Source organism: Primulina huaijiensis, chromosome 14 (assembly GCF_012295235.1).
Source record: "Primulina huaijiensis isolate GDHJ02 chromosome 14, ASM1229523v2, whole genome shotgun sequence".
Taxonomy (NCBI): Eukaryota; Viridiplantae; Streptophyta; class Magnoliopsida; order Lamiales; family Gesneriaceae; genus Primulina; species Primulina huaijiensis.
Window position 1 is genome coordinate 2,042,441 of NC_133319.1, and position 19,661 is coordinate 2,062,101.

Genomic DNA, 19,661 nt, shown 5'->3' on the forward strand with positions numbered 1-19,661 from the left:
GCAGCAGAATATTAAAGTTTGTAACACAAATTGACTTTAAGTAAATAGAATGGACAATATTAAATTTGCACAAAGTATAAATATATTGTGCGGTACCTCAGGACAAAAATTAATCACTATAAAATCAATGAGGTTACACGAAAACAATATCAATAGTGATTGTAACTAAAATCGATTTTCTCAACACGTTGAGAAAATAAAAACTTTCTAAAAATCAAATAACCAGAATAAAACTTATTCAAGAAAGCAACAAAAACGTGATGCCAAAAACTAGAGCAACAAAAACGATCTCCAGCTAACTTCGTCACGGATGTTGTCCGTAGATGTCTCCAACACTCAAGACAACACGTGCAACAACACTCTTAAAACAACAACGTCTTTGAGAATGTTTTTCTCTGAAAACCACGATGTGCAAAAAAGTGCGTCAATTATTGATTGAACAGCCGCTCCCTGAATAGTGCCCTTGTTTCTCTTATACTTAGGCTTATCTTCACAAAGAAACCTATGCCACAAGAAAAGTATGAGTTTAATTAAGAACAAAACTCCTTCTGAACATTTATATCATATCATTATAATATTTTCATAATTATCTCATTATTTAGAAAAGCAAAATCTCATAAGATATTATACACAGTCAAATTAAAAAAGAAAGATAATATTTGAGAAATCATTTAAATTATTATATTAAGAAATTATATTTCCCTTCACTCAAGAATCAGTTCTCCTTCGTTAATCTAGAAGCACTATAGGATATGCCAAATATGTTTTAAAAGTACTGTAAAAATATTCTCTCAAAAAATAATCAAAACTAAAATACTTAAAATGAAACTGTACATACGGTATAAACACTCTAGCCTTTAAAATAAGGCACCACTCCATCAATTACTTTAAAAAACTTTAGTATAAAGAAATGGGTGGGACAACATATTTTGTTGGTGTGTCTCCATTTGAACATGTAGGAACTTGAATCCAATCTCATTGGCGAATTCGTAGCTAAAATACTTTATCCATATTATTCATCAGATAAAGACGGAATTAGATATTCATCTCATAAACAAATTAAGATAAATATTATTATTTGGACAATCACAATTCATCAGCTTTATCATTTCACATTATTAGCACAGTAAGCCACTGCAATTCACGAGTCGCAAAACTATCAACTCAACTCGTATATTTTATGTGACGAAGTGGATCGATTCTTTGAGCTAATCGGCATTTGTATTGAATTTCTCGGGTCGGGCCACTTACCACAACCTAATGAGGGTCGAGATAAGCCGCCTCACATTTTGTTTGGTTGAGATATTATTAACTCAACCTATTTATTTTGTGTGATGTAACGTGTCTAATTCAATATGAAAACTTTATATGTTATTCTCATGAATATAAAATTACCAAATGATAGCTAAACTAATTAATCAAATTATCCCACAAAGTTCACATGATTTTATATATGCAATAAAATCTGACCAAAAAAATTCTCTACTTTTAGAAAATAGAAAATGTATATTTTCCTTTTATAATCTATACATTCATTTATCTTAAGGATAGTTATATTATGAGATGGTCTCACGAATCTTTATCTGTGAGACGGATAAAACCTATCGATATTCACAATAAAAAGTAATACTCTTATCATAAAAAGTGATATTTTTTCATGAATTTGTCTTATAAAATACTATCCGTGAGATCTTCTCACTTAAATTTTTGTCTTCTCTCTAAATGTATCTCTCTCTCATCATATATTAACAACCACAACAGAGCATTTTTCTTTCTTTGCTTTTTTCTTTTTTATTAAACCATATAACATCTCTCTTTTTTCCGAAGCAATATAATATTCTGGGAATTACATCTCCACTCTCTTCCTCTTCAACTTCCATGGTCACCTCTTAGCTTTGGCATCTGATGCTGTTTGCAGAAAATTCAGCCATGGCCGATTACACAAAGTACAGGAGGCCAAGAAACCCAAACCCGGAAACAGATCTAAATTCCCGTCGCTACAAACCCACTATCTCCTCAATTCTTTTCTCCAATGACACCACAATTGACGCCTCCACATCTAAGAAAAAGAACAACTTCACCTCCTCCACATTCAGAGGACTAGGCTGCACCGCCTCTTCACAGGTCTCGGTGCCTGCAGCCATCAGAACTTCAGCCAACTGGGAAGCCAAGAAAGTGAAAAGGAAAGTGCACAAGACCAAGAAAAGTAACGGGGGCAGCAAGCTATTCTGTAATAGCTCTTCTGCTGTTGCGAATATTAGCAACAATAATGCTAACCACCCTTTGTCCCAATCCTCGCTTTCATTTGCACTATCTTCAAGTTGTGTGAGTGCGCCTGATGTTTGGTGCAGTCCTGGAATTGGGTTAACCACCGATGCTACTTCTGTTGATTGTGTTGTTTCGAGACTGCCTCCTTCTGTCTCTACCAGAGGCAAAATCGATGGGGTTGACAAGATTATTCTTGGTCAGAGGGAGGTACTTGTGCTTTTTTCAATTCTCTACGTTTGCTTTGCATGTTTTTTTTTCTGGTTCGATATGTTTCTAAATTCTGGGAATGTTGTCTGCTAAATATCAGCTGAAGATGATTCTTTGGGTGTTTTTATTGCGTCTATGTCTCTGTTTTGTGATTTCCTCATTGTTCTTTATCTGGTACTACTTAACTATGTGCCGTCTGTTCACAAGATATATTTTTGAATATTTGTTTGAATACTATTCTTGACATTAGGGCTGCATGCAGTTCTAATATCACGGGGACTTACTAGCTATAGTCTCACAGGTCAAACATTCAGTATTCTTAAGTTAATTCTGATGGAGTGGCATCCTCTCCATTTCTAAGGTTTTGTGTTACACTTGAAGACTAGACAATCACTTTTGGGCCAATTTATATTCCAAAGATCATCAACCGGATCCCATGTCTCAAATGTATTGTTCTGTCTGCTTCGTTTCACTTCTTATGAACCTTTATAATGAGTTTTGTTTTCGTTATTCTGATTTTCTGGTGCACGGTTCCTTTTTTATTTGTTCTGTAAAGCAGCTTTATGATGTTAAATGATGAACTCCACATTGTTACTTTAGAGTTGAATTTATACTGATATTTAATCATTTTTTGTAAATTATCAGCGGGTGACGAGAGTGGCTGCCTCGGAAGATTTCCCTTTCTTTGAATCCGATGTGGCCGTCGAAGTTCCACACTTCCATGCTGATGTTTCTGGATCTAGACATAACCGTCATGTCAGAAATGGTTTCCGAGATGGACTTGCTGAGGTTTGTCTAATTTGAGTTTTTCTAATTTGTGGGTCATCCTAATGAGTGACATTGAGGATGCTATGACTTAAATTGCTTTAACAGGCTTAGTTTTTTTATTATTAAACCATCTTTTCTTAGAGTTTCATGAACATATAATCTTTAAGTTTGATGAAATAAAGTATGCTTTTGAGCAAATACATAGAATGGATATGTGATGCTAGATCCACCGTTCCTTTGCATCTTTATGCGATGGTAAAAAGCCTTGAGGTCTTATTAACACATCGTTTAGATTTTAGTTTTTATTAATACATCATTTAAAGACTTTAGTTGTCAAAAGTCAAGTGCAAGAGTCAATATCTCTAAATAACTGTTTTTCCGTAATATAATGTATATAGCAGCTGAAAATTCCTAACAAATATAGTTACACAGTCTTACATTAAAATCCTTAAGCCTGACAGAATGTTTGATTAATATAATGTATATAGCAGCTGAAAATTCCTAACAAATATAGTTACACAGTCTTGCATTAAAATCCTTAAGCCTGACAGAATGTTTGATTAACCTGTTCGCATACAAAAAATCAATCGTACAGCTGAAGAGAGTGTTAGGCAAGGCTTGAGCGGATTTGTTCAACCTACAGTGATGGTATTGATCAACAATAATTTTTTTTATGTGATTCCACATATGTGGCTCCCTGTGTGAGCCGTTCAATCTAGAGTATGGCAATACCCCACTATAAGGTTAAACTAACCGGCTTGAGCTGACAAACTTAATTGTCGATTATTGGTGCTTTGGTACCTATCAATCATATCAATGAAAATAAAGATGTATAGACACAAATTACTCAAGGTATATGTGATCAGGTGGATTGTTGGTATATGAAAATGGATAGAAAGAAGAGGAAATAGCGAAGATAGAGGTATGTAAATTGACACGGAGTTCTCATTTCTCACATCTTACTTCACTTTTTATAGCTAAGTAGAGTTTATTTGTGTTTCTTGGCTGAAAATGTGATATCAATGACATTCAGTGGAGTTGAAAGCCAGTTAAAATTAAAAGTTAGACATAATTTATTATTCGAACCAACAATCCTGCTCATCTTTTAATATACCCAATTTATACACATCACATATTTTCATTTGTTTTTATGCACAAAGTTGTTGATTACTTGTATTCTAGCATGTTACCAACTTGATTGGACCTTTTACATAATGGTTCCAATTAGTTTTTGAAGTGGTTTAGGACATCCAGACCAGTCCAACGGAATTATTCGGGTTCTGGGGATACTGATTTCTACTTCAAACATATCAAGTCTGGTAACTAACTAGAACTGAATTGGTACGAATGGATCTTTCACTTAATTTTATAAGTACAACTCAGTTCAACACATCAAGACACCGAATCTGGTTAAAGCTATAATAACTTCTATTGTTCTGCTTCACACATGAATTATCTGGGTGATTTCTGGCTTGAATCTGGTCTAACTTGACCCATCAAGCATTTCTAGTTGTAACTGAAAAAGATGCTGAAAAAGACCTTTTTTGTGAATTTATGAAGTATCAGTGTGGTAATCTTTTGATTACTGTCATTAAACCTGCTCGCAGATTGTAATTTTCCAAAGTAGTTTGTGGACAGAAGGGAGTGCAGATGTACTCGATCTACACCATGATATGAGGCTTGATATTGATAGCATGTCATATGAGGTTCGTCTGGTTCCATACTTGCCTTAGCTTAATATTGTTGAGCCGTTACCAGTATTTTGAATGTTATGCTCCCAATAGATATTTTAACATCCACACGATGCTACAGGAATTACTGGAACTCGGTGACAGTATTGGCTATGTGAACACTGGTCTCAGAGAAGATGAGATAACTCACTGTCTGAGGAGTAGTAAGCTCGCAATGTTGACTGATTTCACCTCACATTTTCCCACAGAAATTGAAAAAAATTGCAGTATATGCCAGGTTAGCCTTATGACTCTGGTACTGTGTATAGACATGTCTTTCCTTGTTTTCAACAGCTTGTATTATTTAATTGCTCATTTTTTATTTTAAAGTATAAAAAATATAGTGAAAAGAGAATTTGATCCACAGACTGTGGTTTGGTTACAAAGATCTACATGGATGGACACAAGGTTCATAGGGCTAAAACTTTTATTCTCTCTTTCCAATCGCCTCTTTATTTAGTTGTGACATATTGGGATAAATATGGTATTAAAATTTTCCTATCTATTAAATCATATTAAAATATATCATAATACTAATAATATCACATCTGGTTTTTTAAAATATTATTTGATTTCTAACACACTTTAATGAATTTATAAACTAGGAGGAATACAAAAAGGATGATGAGACAGGGAACCTGAACTGTGGACACTCCTTCCATATTGATTGCATAAAGCAGTGGCTGATGCAGAAAAATACTTGTCCCATCTGTAAAACGGCAGCCATTTCTCAAATCTAAGCCGTCACACTCGGCAGCTCTCACAAATTCTGCAGCTGCTTCGTTTATTCTGTACAGATTTCAAGAACTGCAATATAGACTTTTTTCTTTGATTGTGGGATTTCTGAATCTTTGTTACTAAATTTGATACGACATATTGTTGGTTGAAAATGAACCTTTAATTCATTGGAAAATGTTCTCTTTAATCAAATTTATTTGAAAAGTTCCTCAAGTCAAGATTGGCAATATAAATGCACTTTCAAACTGTTGCTTCTCTTTTTTTTTTTTTACTGAAGTGTGAAGTATTTTATTTATTTTCCGTTCGAAGAATGGTTTCTTACTTTTAAAAGGCTGTGCCAATCTCAAAACGGCGAAAACTTTGGCACACGGTGCCGTGAATCAGGTAATGCCTGTTACATTCTTCAATCTTCCCGAAAATATTACACAAGTATGGTTCTTTCTAGGTAGCCTTCGACTTACCCGTGTGGATATCCATTGTGTGGTATGTTTGCTCCAGCCGTTGTGATCTTAGGCTGATGCATGATCCAAAAAGTTAAAGCTTGCAGTGGCTGACCCATGAAGCGAAATATTAATTTATCCAATGCGGATGCTATGGATAAATATATATTAGGTGAAGTTAACATGCCATTAATTACATGCAAAAATTTAAGAAAAATAGGGAGGGCTTGGTACAAAGAGACTCAAGAATTTTAAACTTTAAATAAATTGAATCATGGTGGCCATTCTGTCACATACAATTTCAATGGTGGCGGGTACAATCAGTAATACCATCATTTAAACACCAAGAGAAACTAAGAAAATTGGGAGTCTCCTTAATTTGTATACAAAGGAACATAGATTATGATTTATGAGCAGAAAGGTTAAAATTTCTCACAGGTGAAGGAGGTCTGATATCTGGTTCCAGTCCATAAACCAGTGCCTTTTATCGGATGGAACCGCAAAATTCAACTCAAACATTTCTTTCGACATATTTCCACCTTCATGGAACCCCACAAGCTTTGCAACAATCTCAGAACTCTCTTGCACATGCTTAACATCATACGGATTCGTCCAGAGCTTGTTTATAAACTGCATCTTTCGTTGTTTCCCCTCCAATGGTACATCCCATTTCATGTACAAGGCCTCTCTTTCCTCGGTCGTCAAACGTGTTGTAAGCCGTTTTGCAAGAAACTCTCTTTCACGCTTCAACGCTCTGATGCTGAATCACATAGTAGATAATTTGAAATCAGAGGCTTTAACTTGATGATCAATAAAAAAAAAATTCTTTTTCAGGATAGAGAATGATGAACCTTGATGATAAAGAGATTGTGGGTTCGTTTCCCACACGAGCAGGACTTGCACTTCCAAGTTTGTTTAGGTGTTGCTGCAGCCATGTCAAGCGTCTGAGCTCCACTTCGACGTATATCTGATCAGCATGATCCCCTTTGAATAGCAGATAAAATTGTGTCCTGTGAATGATTGACACATGGCAAACATCCCACAACTCGATAATCTGCTGCCTCTGTTCAATAAAAGTCGTATGCCACGATGCAGGGGACTCCTGTATCTCAGGAAGAATCTCACCATCATCCAAATTGTGTCCAGCAGCTTCGTTAGCCTCGAGCTCGAGCACCTAAAGGCATAGGAAGTAAACATTGGAAGGTCAAATATAACTGAAAAATGTGGAACACCTAATATGCACTCGGTGCATGCAAAGAAAAGAAGCTCCCTGCACACACGTCTAGGTTTTCTGTGTAATCTCATGGTTTAAGAATAATCTATTGATGCTGAAATAAGAAGTTGATAGAGAATAATTAGCTTGCCTGGCATACAAGAAGCTGTTTTTGGTATTGCAGCTTGGCAACCCGCTCTTTAAGTTCTGTCACATAAGTTTTTATGCTTCTAACATTCTCTTCTGCCGCATTTTGAAACATCCTTTTCATTTTTCTCATATTGACAGAACTTGAACGTCGATACGGAGTGTTTTCTTTTGAGGAGACATCTCCACTTTCACTCTTTGTGGGGGTATCTTTTTCAGAAACTGGTTGAATTTCATTAGACACCGTATCATCCAATTCTGGAGCCTGATTTTCTGTCTCGCCGTTCAATACTTGTCTCGAAACTGATAAAGGTGAACATGGAGATTTTATGAAATTTTGCCTGTTGAGACTGTTACTTGAAACTAAAGGAAGTAACCTTTTCTTTTTAGAAACACTCTTTGATTTTGGAGTTTCATCCTTGGCTGGCTGTTCATTATTGGTTGGAAGTGACATAACTAATTTGTCTATAGACTTCTGAACATTTTCCAGTTTCTCTTCAAGATCTGCAATGGTGCTTCCTTGAGAGTGGAGTCGAGTTATCTCTTCCTTCAGGTTTGCACCAACACTCTTGTTAACTGTGACAACACTTTCAACTTCAAGTTCTTTTGGAGCTGGCCGAATGGCACGCATTTCTCTTATTTCTGCTTGCAGCTTAGCAATAGTCTCTGCTGCATCTTGGTTACCCTGTCTATGACATGCTACCTCCTTCTGTAGTACCTCAAGAGCTCGATTGGCCTCATCACCTAACTGCTCCTGAAGCTGTTCAAGTTTCCGAATTTCATGCATCAGTGTAAAAGGAGCTGTTGATGATTGCCTCATCGTCCGCAGTCCCAGTGTATTGCTTACTCCCACTGTATTACTTATTCTTTTGTGGTGTCCAAACTCACTTCCATCAAGTTTTGGTAATGAAGTTGCTGAAAAAGACAGACACTTCCTTGCAACAGGGCTATGTGATTCAGAAGGTTTGTGTACCTGAATTACATAGAAAAATACGAGTTTTTAGACTTCAGAGAAAGCTATAAAACATTTAATTTAGAGAGTTATTATTATAAGAAAATATAGTAAAATGGTTTTTGATGATCAAGATGCATGAAATAAATGAGGGGAGAGTTAAAATGAGACAAAATTAGATACCTGTTCCTCATTCAGTTTTCTACTCAACTCATCCACCTGAGACTGTGCTAGATCTCTTTGTCGCTTTAGTTCCTCCATTTCCTTCTCCATCTAAAGCATAATGTTAAAATACAATAAAACTTTGAGGCCCTTCTTTTTTAAAAAAGAAAAAACGAGTAAAGATAGTGAACCTGGATAATTTTTAAATCTTTCTCATTATATGGATCTGGTGCGCGTAGCTCTGCCTCCAGTCTTGCTACTTCCTTTTGCAAATGCTTGACAAGCTGTTTATCTGAAACAACCTGACAAAAACATCCAAACAATATTAAAGAACTATAATTGCTCCATATTGTTGAATGAAGGGGAGAAAAACATATATCTGTGTATGGACTAATGCTCCTCGATAAAGAAAGTACCATATTCACTTGGGCGTTATTTGTCACTTCCTTGGCTCGGATGGCAAACAAAAGAGTGTTACGTGATTGTTCAACATGACTTGAAGCGGGACTCAATGTGCATATGATGGCAGTACGCGCATTTCCACCCAGTGAATGCTGCAGTATGCGTGTTAGCTTTGAATCTCTGTATGGTATGTGACCACTTCTTTTTCCCACACTGGAAGCCAATAGTTTTCAAGTTAAAAAGCAATAAAATATTTGGCTTGACAAACTCACGTTCTTGCAATATTAATAGAGCATTCTCATCCTGTCTGTAAAAGTTTGAGCGAAATCCAATCATACCATGAACCCTCCTCAACCACATATAGAAAACGAAAGGGAAAGAAAATAAAAGAAAGTGCCAGAAGCAATGGCGCTGGAGGATAACACGATTGTTGGTTGTCTATTTAGATGCTTTTTCTGACCTGAGCTTCCTAATTACTGTTGTGAGGGTCATCAGGCTCAGGTTAATATGACAGCCCTCTCTAAGTCTGGCACCTTCCGCATTTGTTTGTGATGCCCTCTCACTTCCAGCTAAATCAACAAAGTTCTGCACAACAGAAAGACAAGCCAAAATATCAAAAAAGTTGTCATATGCTTCCAAGAGATCTTATATCATGGAAGAGAGACAATTGATTTTACCAAGATTGCAACATAAGATCTCACATGATCAGAGCTTTCACGAAGAGTGCTTTCAATAGTCTGTGTTGCAAATTAAGGAACTCAAATTAGTGACAAAAATACATATATCCTAAACATTTTCTCGTGTATTCCAACCAGAAATATGAAAAGCAAACTGACCAATCTTATAATCTGGTGTGATCGAGAGCTGGTATCGTTGAGGGCAGTTTCACCTACTTGCCTTTGAGCTACAAGAAAGAAAGAGCAACAAAATCAGCTATTCTTCTTAGCAATGTGTAGTGGTATAACTATCTTGGTGCCAAAGGTTTCAAATGTTTACCATCACAAACACCTATTAAATGTCTCAAGTGTTGATCATCATTCGCTGTCTCTTCCACTAATTTCTCTACCAGGGTTCCTCTCTGCACTCAGGTAATAAATATTGATGAAGTCAAAAGATGAAGATGAAGGCTAAGTGCATATAACACTAAGTATAACAGTTTTCTTGATACAACTAAGAGTTTGTCACCTCTGGATCATCCAAGAGTTTCAGATTACGGCCAGACTCCGAATTCAGTAGATCTCTTACATTCTCATTATAGATTTCTAGGCCAGATATTTTTACTCTGAAGTCTCGTTCTGGATTCTGTTTAGTAGCCAAAATTCAAGGGGTTAGAATAACAACAGTGTAACCACACAGAAAAAAAGGAGTCGTGGATTCGTCAGTGAGAATCTGCTTCCAGGCTAAAATTTTGCATCTTTTGAAGTTAAATAATAGACGTGAAATGTGAACATACAAAGAAAAACTTCTACTTTTCAATCAAGACTCAATATGAAGAGCTGAAGAAGAAATTGGAGTAATAGTCAAATTTGAGATATCTAGTGTTGCCATAATTAAACCTTTTAGTTTACTTTATTCTGATGAACATGAACTCTATTAAGAACGCATAAACACTCGCAGATTTAGATGTTTATGACATGACTCAAAAGTCTTTTCACTCGCTCATGCTTCCTGCTAACTCTAATATTTGTGATGGTAGGAAAAATATTAAGCACATGCACAACAGAAGACATTTTTATTGACGCTTACATTCACTATATGCATGTATATATCATTAACAGCTTTCTCCTTAATTCCTTTCATCGTATAAGTTTTCCCGCTGCTGGTTTGTCCATATGCAAATATAGTTGCTGCACAAAAGCAAGTGAAAAATCTAAGTATTTTATGAAGGAAACGAGAAGATACATACATTAGTTCATTGTGCAAGTAGTAACTGAATTGACTAACCATTAATACCCATGAGAGCAGATAAAGCAACAGTCTTCACGCCATCCTCATAAACTGATTCCGTTGAACAATCAGGTCCAAAGACTTTGTCTGAAACGAATGCAAGATTTTCCGATTGAATTTCTTAATCCAAAGTATTGGCAAAACAAAACCAACAAGCATATGCTTAACATATCACTTACCAAATGTGAAGGAGGTTGGCTGAGCTCCACGTTCATGGGGGCTAGGCTTGTACACAACGGAATTATCATCGCTGCATTCCCAGGCTATTTGATCTTTAGAGGATTGTTCCCTCTTGTTCAGGGGCCTTAACCTTACTGTTACCAAAATTTTGTCTTCTCTTGATTTCTGTCCCCCTGGAGTGGCTGCCGGTGACCTGTCTATTTTTGCGGCAGGCGTGCTAGGCGTTCTGACTGTCATATCGCTTCAAGATTTTATAAAAAGTAGATTCTTCAACGAGGAAAGGGTAATTTTGCTCCTGATAGAAACTTCCCCCTTCAAGCACGATCTGAAACTTTCAAAATAGGCTAAAATCAATGAATAAACAGTCACATAGACGAGTGTTACTACTTCTGCAATAAAATCGAACTGTTCTTCACAATGACAACTATTGATCCAACACGATCTAAATCAAGAAAATAAATTTACTAGACTCATCACAGGACAAATTAAACCGAAAACGAAACAGAGAAAAAGATCAAGTTAACAGTGAGCAGAAAAATTCACAATCCAGACATAAATATTATTAATGGCAACAATCTGGAAACAGAAAAAGAACATAAAATTAACAGTAACAAATGACAGATAAGTGAAGAATTCCACCTGAGAACTGAGCGCAGATAGATTTCCAATCAGATCTAACTCAAATTAAGAGCAGCAAAGCTTCAGTGAAGCAGCTTAGCAGAAATCAAGGAAATTAACAAAAATCAATTTCAAAGAATTCCATAGAATGCCTGAGAATTGATAGGTTGGAGATTTTCAACCAGATTCACGCGAATCAAAATCAGAGCAAGAGATACGAAAAAGGAAAGAGGCGAGCAATAAAAATACTGTATTTGTGTCTGAGCGATGATTTTGGATTTTAAAAAATTTGGGACTTGCAACGGCTATTTTATTGGCTCGTGCCTCGTGGCTTGTTAATTGATTTCGTGAGAATCTCACTACGATTCACGGTTTTATTATTTCGGCCCGAGAAAAAGATGTTGTATCAATTGTCCAATATGCCCCCGACGTTTTATTTAATTGCCTTTTAACCTCGTCCTTTCATATTTGTATTTACAATTGTTATTATGACGGTGATTTTGTATAAAAATTTCTGAGAAAATTGTTATACTTTAAAAACAAAATAAAAATTATTTTCCCATACAAAATTCACATTGTTTCTCATTATATATATATAATAAATATCTTGTGAGACGTTCTCACGAATCTATATCTGTGAGACGAGTTGACTTGATCCATATTTATACTGAAAACTAATACTTTTAGCATAAAAAGTAATATCTTTTCATGAGTGGAGTTACGATAAGAGATCTGTCTCACAAAATTAAACCGTGAGACAATTTTACATGAATTTTTGTGAATATTTTGTTTAGTCATGGTCATATGACTCGATATTAATCCTTATAAAGTGAGTGGATGCAATTGTGAAAGTAATACTTTTGTTTTATATACAACATAAATATAATCGACTATTTTCAATATATATCATATTAGAGTAGATCTCTTGTGAGACGGTTTCACAAATATTTATCTATGATACGGTTCAACTCTACCCTATTCACAATAAAAAGTAATACTCTTAGCATAAAAAGTGATACTTTTTCATTAATAACCCAAATAAGAGATCCGTCTCACAAATACGACCAGTGAAACCGTCTCACACAAGTTTTTGTCATATTATATATTTGGAACAATTAATTGAATGAATATTCGGACACCTGAAATGATATTAATTTTATAATATTTCACAATATAGATATCCGTTGAGATATATTCAATTTTTATACCAAACCAGCTGGCTATGTATAGCCATTAAATCATGCGTGTGGTGGAACTTTAATGAGTAACTTTCCGTTCCAATTTTTTCCCCCTAAAAAAATGTTATTCTTTTTGTGATATCTTCGAATACAAATTTATATAATTGAAAAAAAAATCAACAAAATTGAAATTATAATTGGTCGGTTTAAAAAATTCAGAAGAAAATGGTTGTAAAATAGTTTGTGAAAATTTTCATTTTAGTCTTATTCTTTTTTCTTTACGATTTTAGTCATTTATATGGTCAAATATGATTTTTTTTTTTTTTGCAATTTTAGTTTTTGACGATATGGTGCTGACGTGGTCACACTGATGAGATGTTGATCTGACGTTGACGTGTGTAGCGACATTATAATTTTCAAAAATCAAAAAAACACATTACCAATTTTGAAATTCGATAATATTAAAAACCAAAATCACAAAAAAGTAAATATACATATCCAAAAATGAAATTTCTCCAATAATTTCATCACATCTAATCAATTCATTCCCCTTTGTAATTTTTCAAAGCTAGAAAGAAGACAAATAAAAAATAACGTAAGAAGAGAGACGTTGAAGAAAACCACACAAAAAAAAATTAATAATAAAACGAAAATAAAATTTGAATAAATAGGATCACACACAAAATAATAAAATGACTAATCTTCTCAGTCAATAAAATAATAATTAAAATACAAAATAATAATACTACTACTAATAAATTCATTCCCCCTCGTGCTTACGTCATTTAGATGTCAAATTTCAACTGAGGAAGCATTTTTGTTTGCTGAGAAAAAAAAAAGGACAAAAATTTGTGTGAGACGATCTCATGAGTCGTATTTTGTGAAACGGATCTCTTATTTGGGTCATTCATGAAAATGGATCTCTTAGTCGACATGTCTCACAGATAAAGATTCGTGAGACCGTCTCACAAGAGACATACTAAAAAAAATCATTTTTAGTCTCTATCTTTGGGGATTTTAAAAAACGACTTTTTACTAACAAAATATATTTAGTTTTTCTTGACCAGAAACGATTACAGTCACGCGTCGTACGCTTGTGCAGTAGTAATAATAATTTAAATATTATAATTTTGATATGTAGAAATATAAAATTGATCGGGAAGAACAAGATTACCGATTGATTATATCAAAAGGAAAATAAAATTTGAAAATATATACCTAAAATAAATGACTAATAGTATTTAAAAATTCAACTCGGAAGCCAAATTGAACAAAAATTGGAACACAGTCGCCTTCTTGGGTCAATGAAATCCAATTTCAGTCTTAAATTAAATAATAGTCAAATTATTATCTTTTCCTAGATGAAGCAAATGAATGCCCAATTGGCTGTTAACACAAACCCCACACACGCAAACTGTAAAAGCATGCGTAGAGGTAGATATCTTGTCTGCGCTTCCATTTGAAGTCAAGAATGAATAATTGGCTTCTTATGGAGAATGATACAGTTAGTCAAAATATGGTATTTTTGGCATAAAATCAAAGAAAATTTCATCGAATCAGATGATACCCACCTGGTATTTCACCTACCAATTGAGCAATAATCTATTTTGATATTCCCTTCTTCTTTACCTTTGCACAGTGTCCATTCTTCACCACTTTCTCAACTCTAAAACAGATCAATAGTTCCAGAAAACATGTTGAAATCCAAGAAAATTAGTCCTCCTGTTACTATAATTATGTTGTTCATTCTTTTCGTTAAAAAATCGACATCTACCAACACAAGTTCAACCACTAGTTGTGCCACTCGAACCTGCAATGGATTGATCATACGCCACCCCTTTCGGGTTACTGGCCTGGACCAGCCCCACTGTGGATTACCTGAATTCGATGTCTCCTGTGACGAAAACAAACCTTTGATCAGGATCAACGACCACGACTTAATCGTTAAGGACGTGTTTTATGAGAACAATTCCCTTTTGTTAGCTATGTCCGAGGTATACGATGTTGGCAACAAGTGCCCCGTCCCTACACATAACTTTAGCCTGGATAGGACTTCGTTTAGCTACGGACCTTCGACGGATGAACTCTTCGTCTTCTACGGCTGCGACACTCCGTACGAGCAAAAGATATATAAAGTGGATTGTGCTAGCAATGGCAGTCAACATTCTTTTGCTGTTTTCCATGTCGAACTCGGTGAGCACATGAACTATTCGATCGAGTCGTGCCAGGCTTTGGTTATTACACCTCTGGGGACTGATGATCTAGGCACGCAGTTGAATATGAGTTATATTGACATTTTGAAGAAGGGATTTGTTTTGCAATGGGAAGAAGCTGAAGATTGTGTAGGCTGCGAGAGGAATGGTGGGCTTGGACTGCATTCTTCCCTATTCGTTTCTTTCTATTTTTAACATAAAGATTTTTGTTTTCGACTGGTGCATGACCTTAATTATTTTTTTTTTGTTCCACAGGTAGAAGATTAAATTTGGGACTCAAGATTGGTATAGGTAAAAATACATTTTAAATGATCTTCAAATCTTATGTTTACATTATCCCAGAGAACAATAATGCTTGTATCTTTATTTATATACACGTATTTTTTTAATGAATTGATGATAATGTGTGATTTCCAGGTATAGGAGCAGCTGCAGTTACCGCACTTACAATGAGCACAATTTTCTTTGTGTATCATCGTCGTCTCCAAAATCTGCAATGGAGTTCATCTTCGGTTTCACATCCATCTTCAGTACTAAAAGATCTAGAGAAGCCCGGAGTCCATGTTTTCAGTTACAGAGAACTAGATGAAGCCACACAAAGTTTTGATCCCAGAAGGGAACTTGGAGATGGTGGATATGGAGCGGTATATAGAGGTACTTGATATTATTCAAAGATAGAGATACATAGCCAAGAATGTGTTCATATAAAGGCATTTGTATATAAACATGTTTGATTGATCCTTTTGATTAGGCAAACTCCGAGATGGTCGCGTTGTTGCGGTTAAAAGGTTGTACGAAAACAACTGCAGACGAGTCGAGCAGTTCATGAATGAAGTCGATATCCTCACACGGATGAGGCATCAAAACCTCGTCTCGCTTTACGGATGCACCTCCCGATTAGGTCGAGATTTACTCCTCGTGTACGAATACATCCCGAATGGCACGCTTTCGGATCATCTTCACGGTAAGCGTGTGACACCCAAATCCCTGTCCTGGGCCGCCAGGTTGAACATTGCTATAGAAACCGCGAGCGCTCTTGCCTATCTGCACGCCTCAGATGTCATCCACCGTGATGTCAAGAGCTCTAACATTCTCCTGGACAACAATCTTTGCGTCAAAGTTGCGGATTTCGGCCTCTCCCGTCTCCTCCCATTGGATGTTACACATGTCTCTACAGCCCCACAAGGCACACTGGGTTACATTGACCCTGAGTACCACCAGTGCTATCAGCTAACAGAGAAGAGCGACGTTTACAGCTTCGGGGTCGTGTTGGTTGAGCTTATTTCTTCAAAGACCGCGGTAGACATCACTAGGAATCGAGACGAGATAAATTTGTCATCACTGGCTATTAACAAGATAAAAAATGCTGAATTGCATGATCTTGTGGATAAGGATCTCGAGTTCGAGTCAGATTACAGGGTGAGAACAATGGTGAATGCGGTGGCAGAGTTGGCATTTCGTTGTCTACAGAATGGGAGGGATATGAGGCCATATATGAAAGATGTGGTGAATGTTCTGCGGGAAATACAGAGTAAAGCTTATACAGATATTCCAGCAGATGATATTGCACTGTTGAAGAGTGCAGATGTTTGGTGATCTTGTACATATGCAATCTGTTTTTCACATACATATAAATTTTAACAATCTAGTTTTAGGAGCTTCATCCTGAAATTTTGGCCATTTTTTGGAACTACCCATTTTGCACATTAAAATATCTGATAAGTTTCAAGCTATTTTTAGTACATTGTCCCAACAAGAAAAAGCTAATTATGTCCCTATAGAACAATAGCAATGTCCTTTCGCCAAATCAAAACAATATATTACAGAACAATTAATCTAATAAATCTGATCACAACTAATACACAATCAACTGCCCAACGTACAAAACTAGTACTTGGCAACATTTTTCAAAGAACAAAATCATATATACACCACTTTGATGATCTCCATGGCTGATACATATAGCTAGAAACCTGAATTCAGAGCCCATTCCGAGCATTCCCCCCTCCTTCTTCATTACTTGACACTGAATCCACATCACAGGTTTCATTAATGTACAAAATAAATCAGTAAATTTATAGATTCAGGATCACGCGAATTATGCTATATAATATATAAAGAATCTGAATATCTAATCTAATTTTGCAAGAAAAGTTAGAATACTGATAAAAAAAAAAAAAAGAGAGTAGAAAATGGTACCTTTGTTGGTTATCAATTGTACAGTGTTTTGGGCTTCGCTATCGACTTCCTCCACACAATTCCAGTTTGCGTACGCATCTTTCACGAAACGTTGTATATGAGCCTGCTTCGATGCATGGAAATTTATTGCATATTTTGATGAGTAGAGAAAATAAGATGCTTCACTCGATGAAATTTACTCACCCCTTGAATCCTTTCAAAGTCACACTCCAAGTAAATTTGGCCATTGATTTCAATCTTCACCAATTGACATATTGGATTAAGGGTCAAGATGTAGTTGTCCCCATGAAATCTATACAACTTTGTGCCCATCACACAAGTCTTAGCATGCTTTAAGGTTGCTTCCCACATTCTGTCCGACATTGCTCCCATTATCTGCACAGCTCGAATTCAGTAATTAACACGCACGCCCGTTCACACACACATACACCTATATATGTGTTAGATTAAATATGTAATAAATAAAAAGAAATCACCTCTCTAAGTTTTGAGGAATCAACCATGAAAAGCTTCAAGAAATCTTGGACGGTGTGAATGCCCTCAGATGCTAGTTTCTGGTAAAACACTCCCCTTTTTCCTATCTTGTCCAGTCTCCAAACCTCGTCCTCTAATGTTGGTGGATGATGTTTCTTGTACACTGCATTCTCCAAACATATATATCCTTAGACTTTCACTTGAATAATTTTTTTAGGAGACTAAATAAATAGATGAGATGTATATAATACATACTTACATTCAATGCGATGTTCTTTAACAACAAACGGTTCGGTCACGGCTTCACGTATTCTTAACATCATATTTTGCAAACTGTTCCCACCTTGAATTTGCACCACCCTAGCCCCAAGCCGGAATCGCCTACTCCGAATCCAGCTCGAATTATCAGTAAACTTGATGTCCCCAACCACACCAACGCCATTCCACAAGGTCACCTTCGATTCCCCGGTAATCAAGGGCCGTTTTTCAGTTCTCTCTTTCTTGATATACCGAGCAAATTCGTCTTTACTCCATGTATCGTTATGACTACTGCCTGGAAAGTCCCCATCGAGGACCAAGATTTCAACCCCGATGGAGTAAGGGGGATATTGATGATGATCGTGGCTATCTAGGATTATTTGAAGAGGGTTGTTGTGGATGTCCACAATCTTGTTGCCCGTGAATATTGGGAGTGAAAGCCTTTGATTGAATCTTAATTTGAAGTCCGTCGGCACTTCATACTCGCCATTTCGATCAAGTGCTAAGTCGAGTGGATATTTTGGGATACAATTCAAAATTTGAGTCCTCAAAAAATTTTCCAACGCTTCATTATCTGAACTTTGAGAATTATTATCGGATCATATTAAGATTTAAGTATGATTCAATCAAATCGAATTTACGTAAAATTCCATTTAAAATTTTACATAATTTACCTCACCTTGTCTGATAAAAAAAAACTAAAAACTCACCTTTTTCAGAAGCCATGGTTCCAATGTCGAGCACCCACCCGGAAAGAAATCTCGTTTTCCCCGTACGTATCTTCCCTCGACAATCAATATATATGATACGAAATTATAATTTTTATAAAACTATATAGTTATTGTGCATATATGAAGCAAAAGAGCGTTTAGTTGTGGAATATATATGTAATAATAGTGGTATAAAATAAGTTTTATGACAAGTTTCGTGGAATAAGGTAAGAAGGAGCCGAAGAATTGAAAATTGTGGCGACGTAATCACCTTGACGTTAACTATTCCCAATCAACTCCCACACAACAACACACACTCATAGCTGTGAAAATGAGTTATGTTTGTCGTGTCGTGTCGTGTCGGGTCGGGTCATCCTGTCACATAAAATAAATATAGTTGCGTTTGTAATAAGGTAAGAAAAAGGAGATAGGAAGGAGAGGCTAAGAGTTGATCACAATTGTGGTGACATAATCACCTTACACCCGATCAACTGCCACACGACAACACACTCTCATACAAGCTTAGTAAGGTTGCTGTCAAATTAGAAAATATAAAAATAGATTATATTCAAGGCGTCTTTAGTTTTTTTTTTTCCTCTAAAGCGTTGCTAAAAAAACCGTCGCTAATTAGCGATGGTTTGGATTATATAAACCGTTTTTTCTAATGGCTCGCGATGATGATTTTCTGGACGGTATCAAAATCTTACGTCGACCTTAAAAAAGATCGACTAGCATCAACATAAAGCGTAAAAATCTCTAATAAATTCGTTAACAAATTATATTGATTAATCATGAGTTGATTATATCAATTTAATTCATTGGAGCTTCATTTAATTGGGTCAGATCTGTTAGGTAAG

The 19,661-nt window shown here is 35.8% G+C and overlaps 4 protein-coding genes across 4 annotated transcripts; 2 read left to right on the forward strand and 2 right to left on the reverse strand.

The window, feature by feature from the left end:
• The first annotated feature begins 1,791 nt into the window (after positions 1-1,791).
• Positions 1,792-5,886, forward strand: LOC140957362 (uncharacterized). The gene is made up of 5 exons (XM_073414587.1): positions 1,792-2,475; positions 3,121-3,264; positions 4,851-4,949; positions 5,056-5,211; positions 5,579-5,886. The coding sequence occupies exons 1-5, from the start codon at positions 1,906-1,908 to the stop codon at positions 5,711-5,713; spliced, it is 1,104 nt and encodes a 367-aa protein (XP_073270688.1). The 5' UTR covers positions 1,792-1,905; the 3' UTR covers positions 5,714-5,886.
• A 100-nt stretch (positions 5,887-5,986) lies between these two features.
• On the reverse strand, positions 5,987-12,071 carry LOC140957360 (kinesin-like protein NACK1). The gene is made up of 15 exons (XM_073414585.1): positions 11,794-12,071; positions 11,154-11,479; positions 10,972-11,061; positions 10,774-10,874; positions 10,213-10,329; positions 10,024-10,105; positions 9,864-9,931; positions 9,705-9,764; positions 9,488-9,612; positions 9,042-9,240; positions 8,817-8,927; positions 8,647-8,736; positions 7,516-8,484; positions 7,003-7,325; positions 5,987-6,911 (listed from the first exon to the last, which is right to left on the reverse strand). The coding sequence occupies exons 2-15, from the start codon at positions 11,389-11,391 to the stop codon at positions 6,584-6,586; spliced, it is 2,901 nt and encodes a 966-aa protein (XP_073270686.1). The 5' UTR covers positions 11,392-11,479; positions 11,794-12,071; the 3' UTR covers positions 5,987-6,583.
• A 2,321-nt stretch (positions 12,072-14,392) lies between these two features.
• On the forward strand, positions 14,393-16,896 carry LOC140957361 (LEAF RUST 10 DISEASE-RESISTANCE LOCUS RECEPTOR-LIKE PROTEIN KINASE-like 1.2). The gene is made up of 4 exons (XM_073414586.1): positions 14,393-15,311; positions 15,419-15,454; positions 15,581-15,817; positions 15,915-16,896. Exons 1-4 carry the CDS (start codon positions 14,645-14,647, stop codon positions 16,757-16,759), a joined length of 1,785 nt encoding a protein of 594 aa, XP_073270687.1. The 5' UTR covers positions 14,393-14,644; the 3' UTR covers positions 16,760-16,896.
• Positions 16,897-16,915: 19 nt separating this feature from the next.
• On the reverse strand, positions 16,916-19,032 carry LOC140957363 (protein SAR DEFICIENT 1-like). Its single transcript, XM_073414588.1, has 6 exons — positions 18,805-19,032; positions 18,096-18,668; positions 17,839-17,999; positions 17,546-17,737; positions 17,363-17,465; positions 16,916-17,189 (listed from the first exon to the last, which is right to left on the reverse strand). The coding sequence occupies exons 1-6, from the start codon at positions 18,818-18,820 to the stop codon at positions 17,143-17,145; spliced, it is 1,092 nt and encodes a 363-aa protein (XP_073270689.1). The 5' UTR covers positions 18,821-19,032; the 3' UTR covers positions 16,916-17,142.
• Between the last annotated feature and the right edge of the window lie 629 nt (positions 19,033-19,661).

What these genes read in the sequence shown, in the direction of transcription:
- LOC140957362 (XM_073414587.1), top strand. Translation starts at nt 1,906, where the DNA reads ATGCTGTTTGCAGAAAATTCAGCCATGGCCGATTACACAAAGTACAGG. An exon ending in TTATTCTTGGTCAGAGGGAG is followed by an intron (nt 2,476 to 3,120) that starts GTACTTGTGCTT and finishes GTAAATTATCAG; the next exon opens with CGGGTGACGAGAGTGGCTGC. An exon ending in TTGATAGCATGTCATATGAG is followed by an intron (nt 4,950 to 5,055) that starts GTTCGTCTGGTT and finishes ACGATGCTACAG; the next exon opens with GAATTACTGGAACTCGGTGA.
- LOC140957363 (XM_073414588.1), bottom strand. An exon ending in TAAAGAACATCGCATTGAAT is followed by an intron (nt 18,000 to 18,095) that starts GTAAGTATGTAT and finishes TGGAGAATGCAG; the next exon opens with TGTACAAGAAACATCATCCA. An exon ending in ATTCCTCAAAACTTAGAGAG is followed by an intron (nt 17,738 to 17,838) that starts GTGATTTCTTTT and finishes CGAGCTGTGCAG; the next exon opens with ATAATGGGAGCAATGTCGGA.
- LOC140957361 (XM_073414586.1), top strand. Translation starts at nt 14,645, where the DNA reads ATGTTGAAATCCAAGAAAATTAGTCCTCCTGTTACTATAATTATGTTG. An exon ending in GGGACTCAAGATTGGTATAG is followed by an intron (nt 15,455 to 15,580) that starts GTAAAAATACAT and finishes TGTGATTTCCAG; the next exon opens with GTATAGGAGCAGCTGCAGTT. An exon ending in ATATGGAGCGGTATATAGAG is followed by an intron (nt 15,818 to 15,914) that starts GTACTTGATATT and finishes CCTTTTGATTAG; the next exon opens with GCAAACTCCGAGATGGTCGC.
- LOC140957360 (XM_073414585.1), bottom strand. Translation starts at nt 11,391, where the DNA reads ATGACAGTCAGAACGCCTAGCACGCCTGCCGCAAAAATAGACAGGTCA. An exon ending in TATACATGCATATAGTGAAT is followed by an intron (nt 10,330 to 10,773) that starts GTAAGCGTCAAT and finishes GCTACTAAACAG; the next exon opens with AATCCAGAACGAGACTTCAG. An exon ending in CACACCAGATTATAAGATTG is followed by an intron (nt 9,765 to 9,863) that starts GTCAGTTTGCTT and finishes TTTGCAACACAG; the next exon opens with ACTATTGAAAGCACTCTTCG.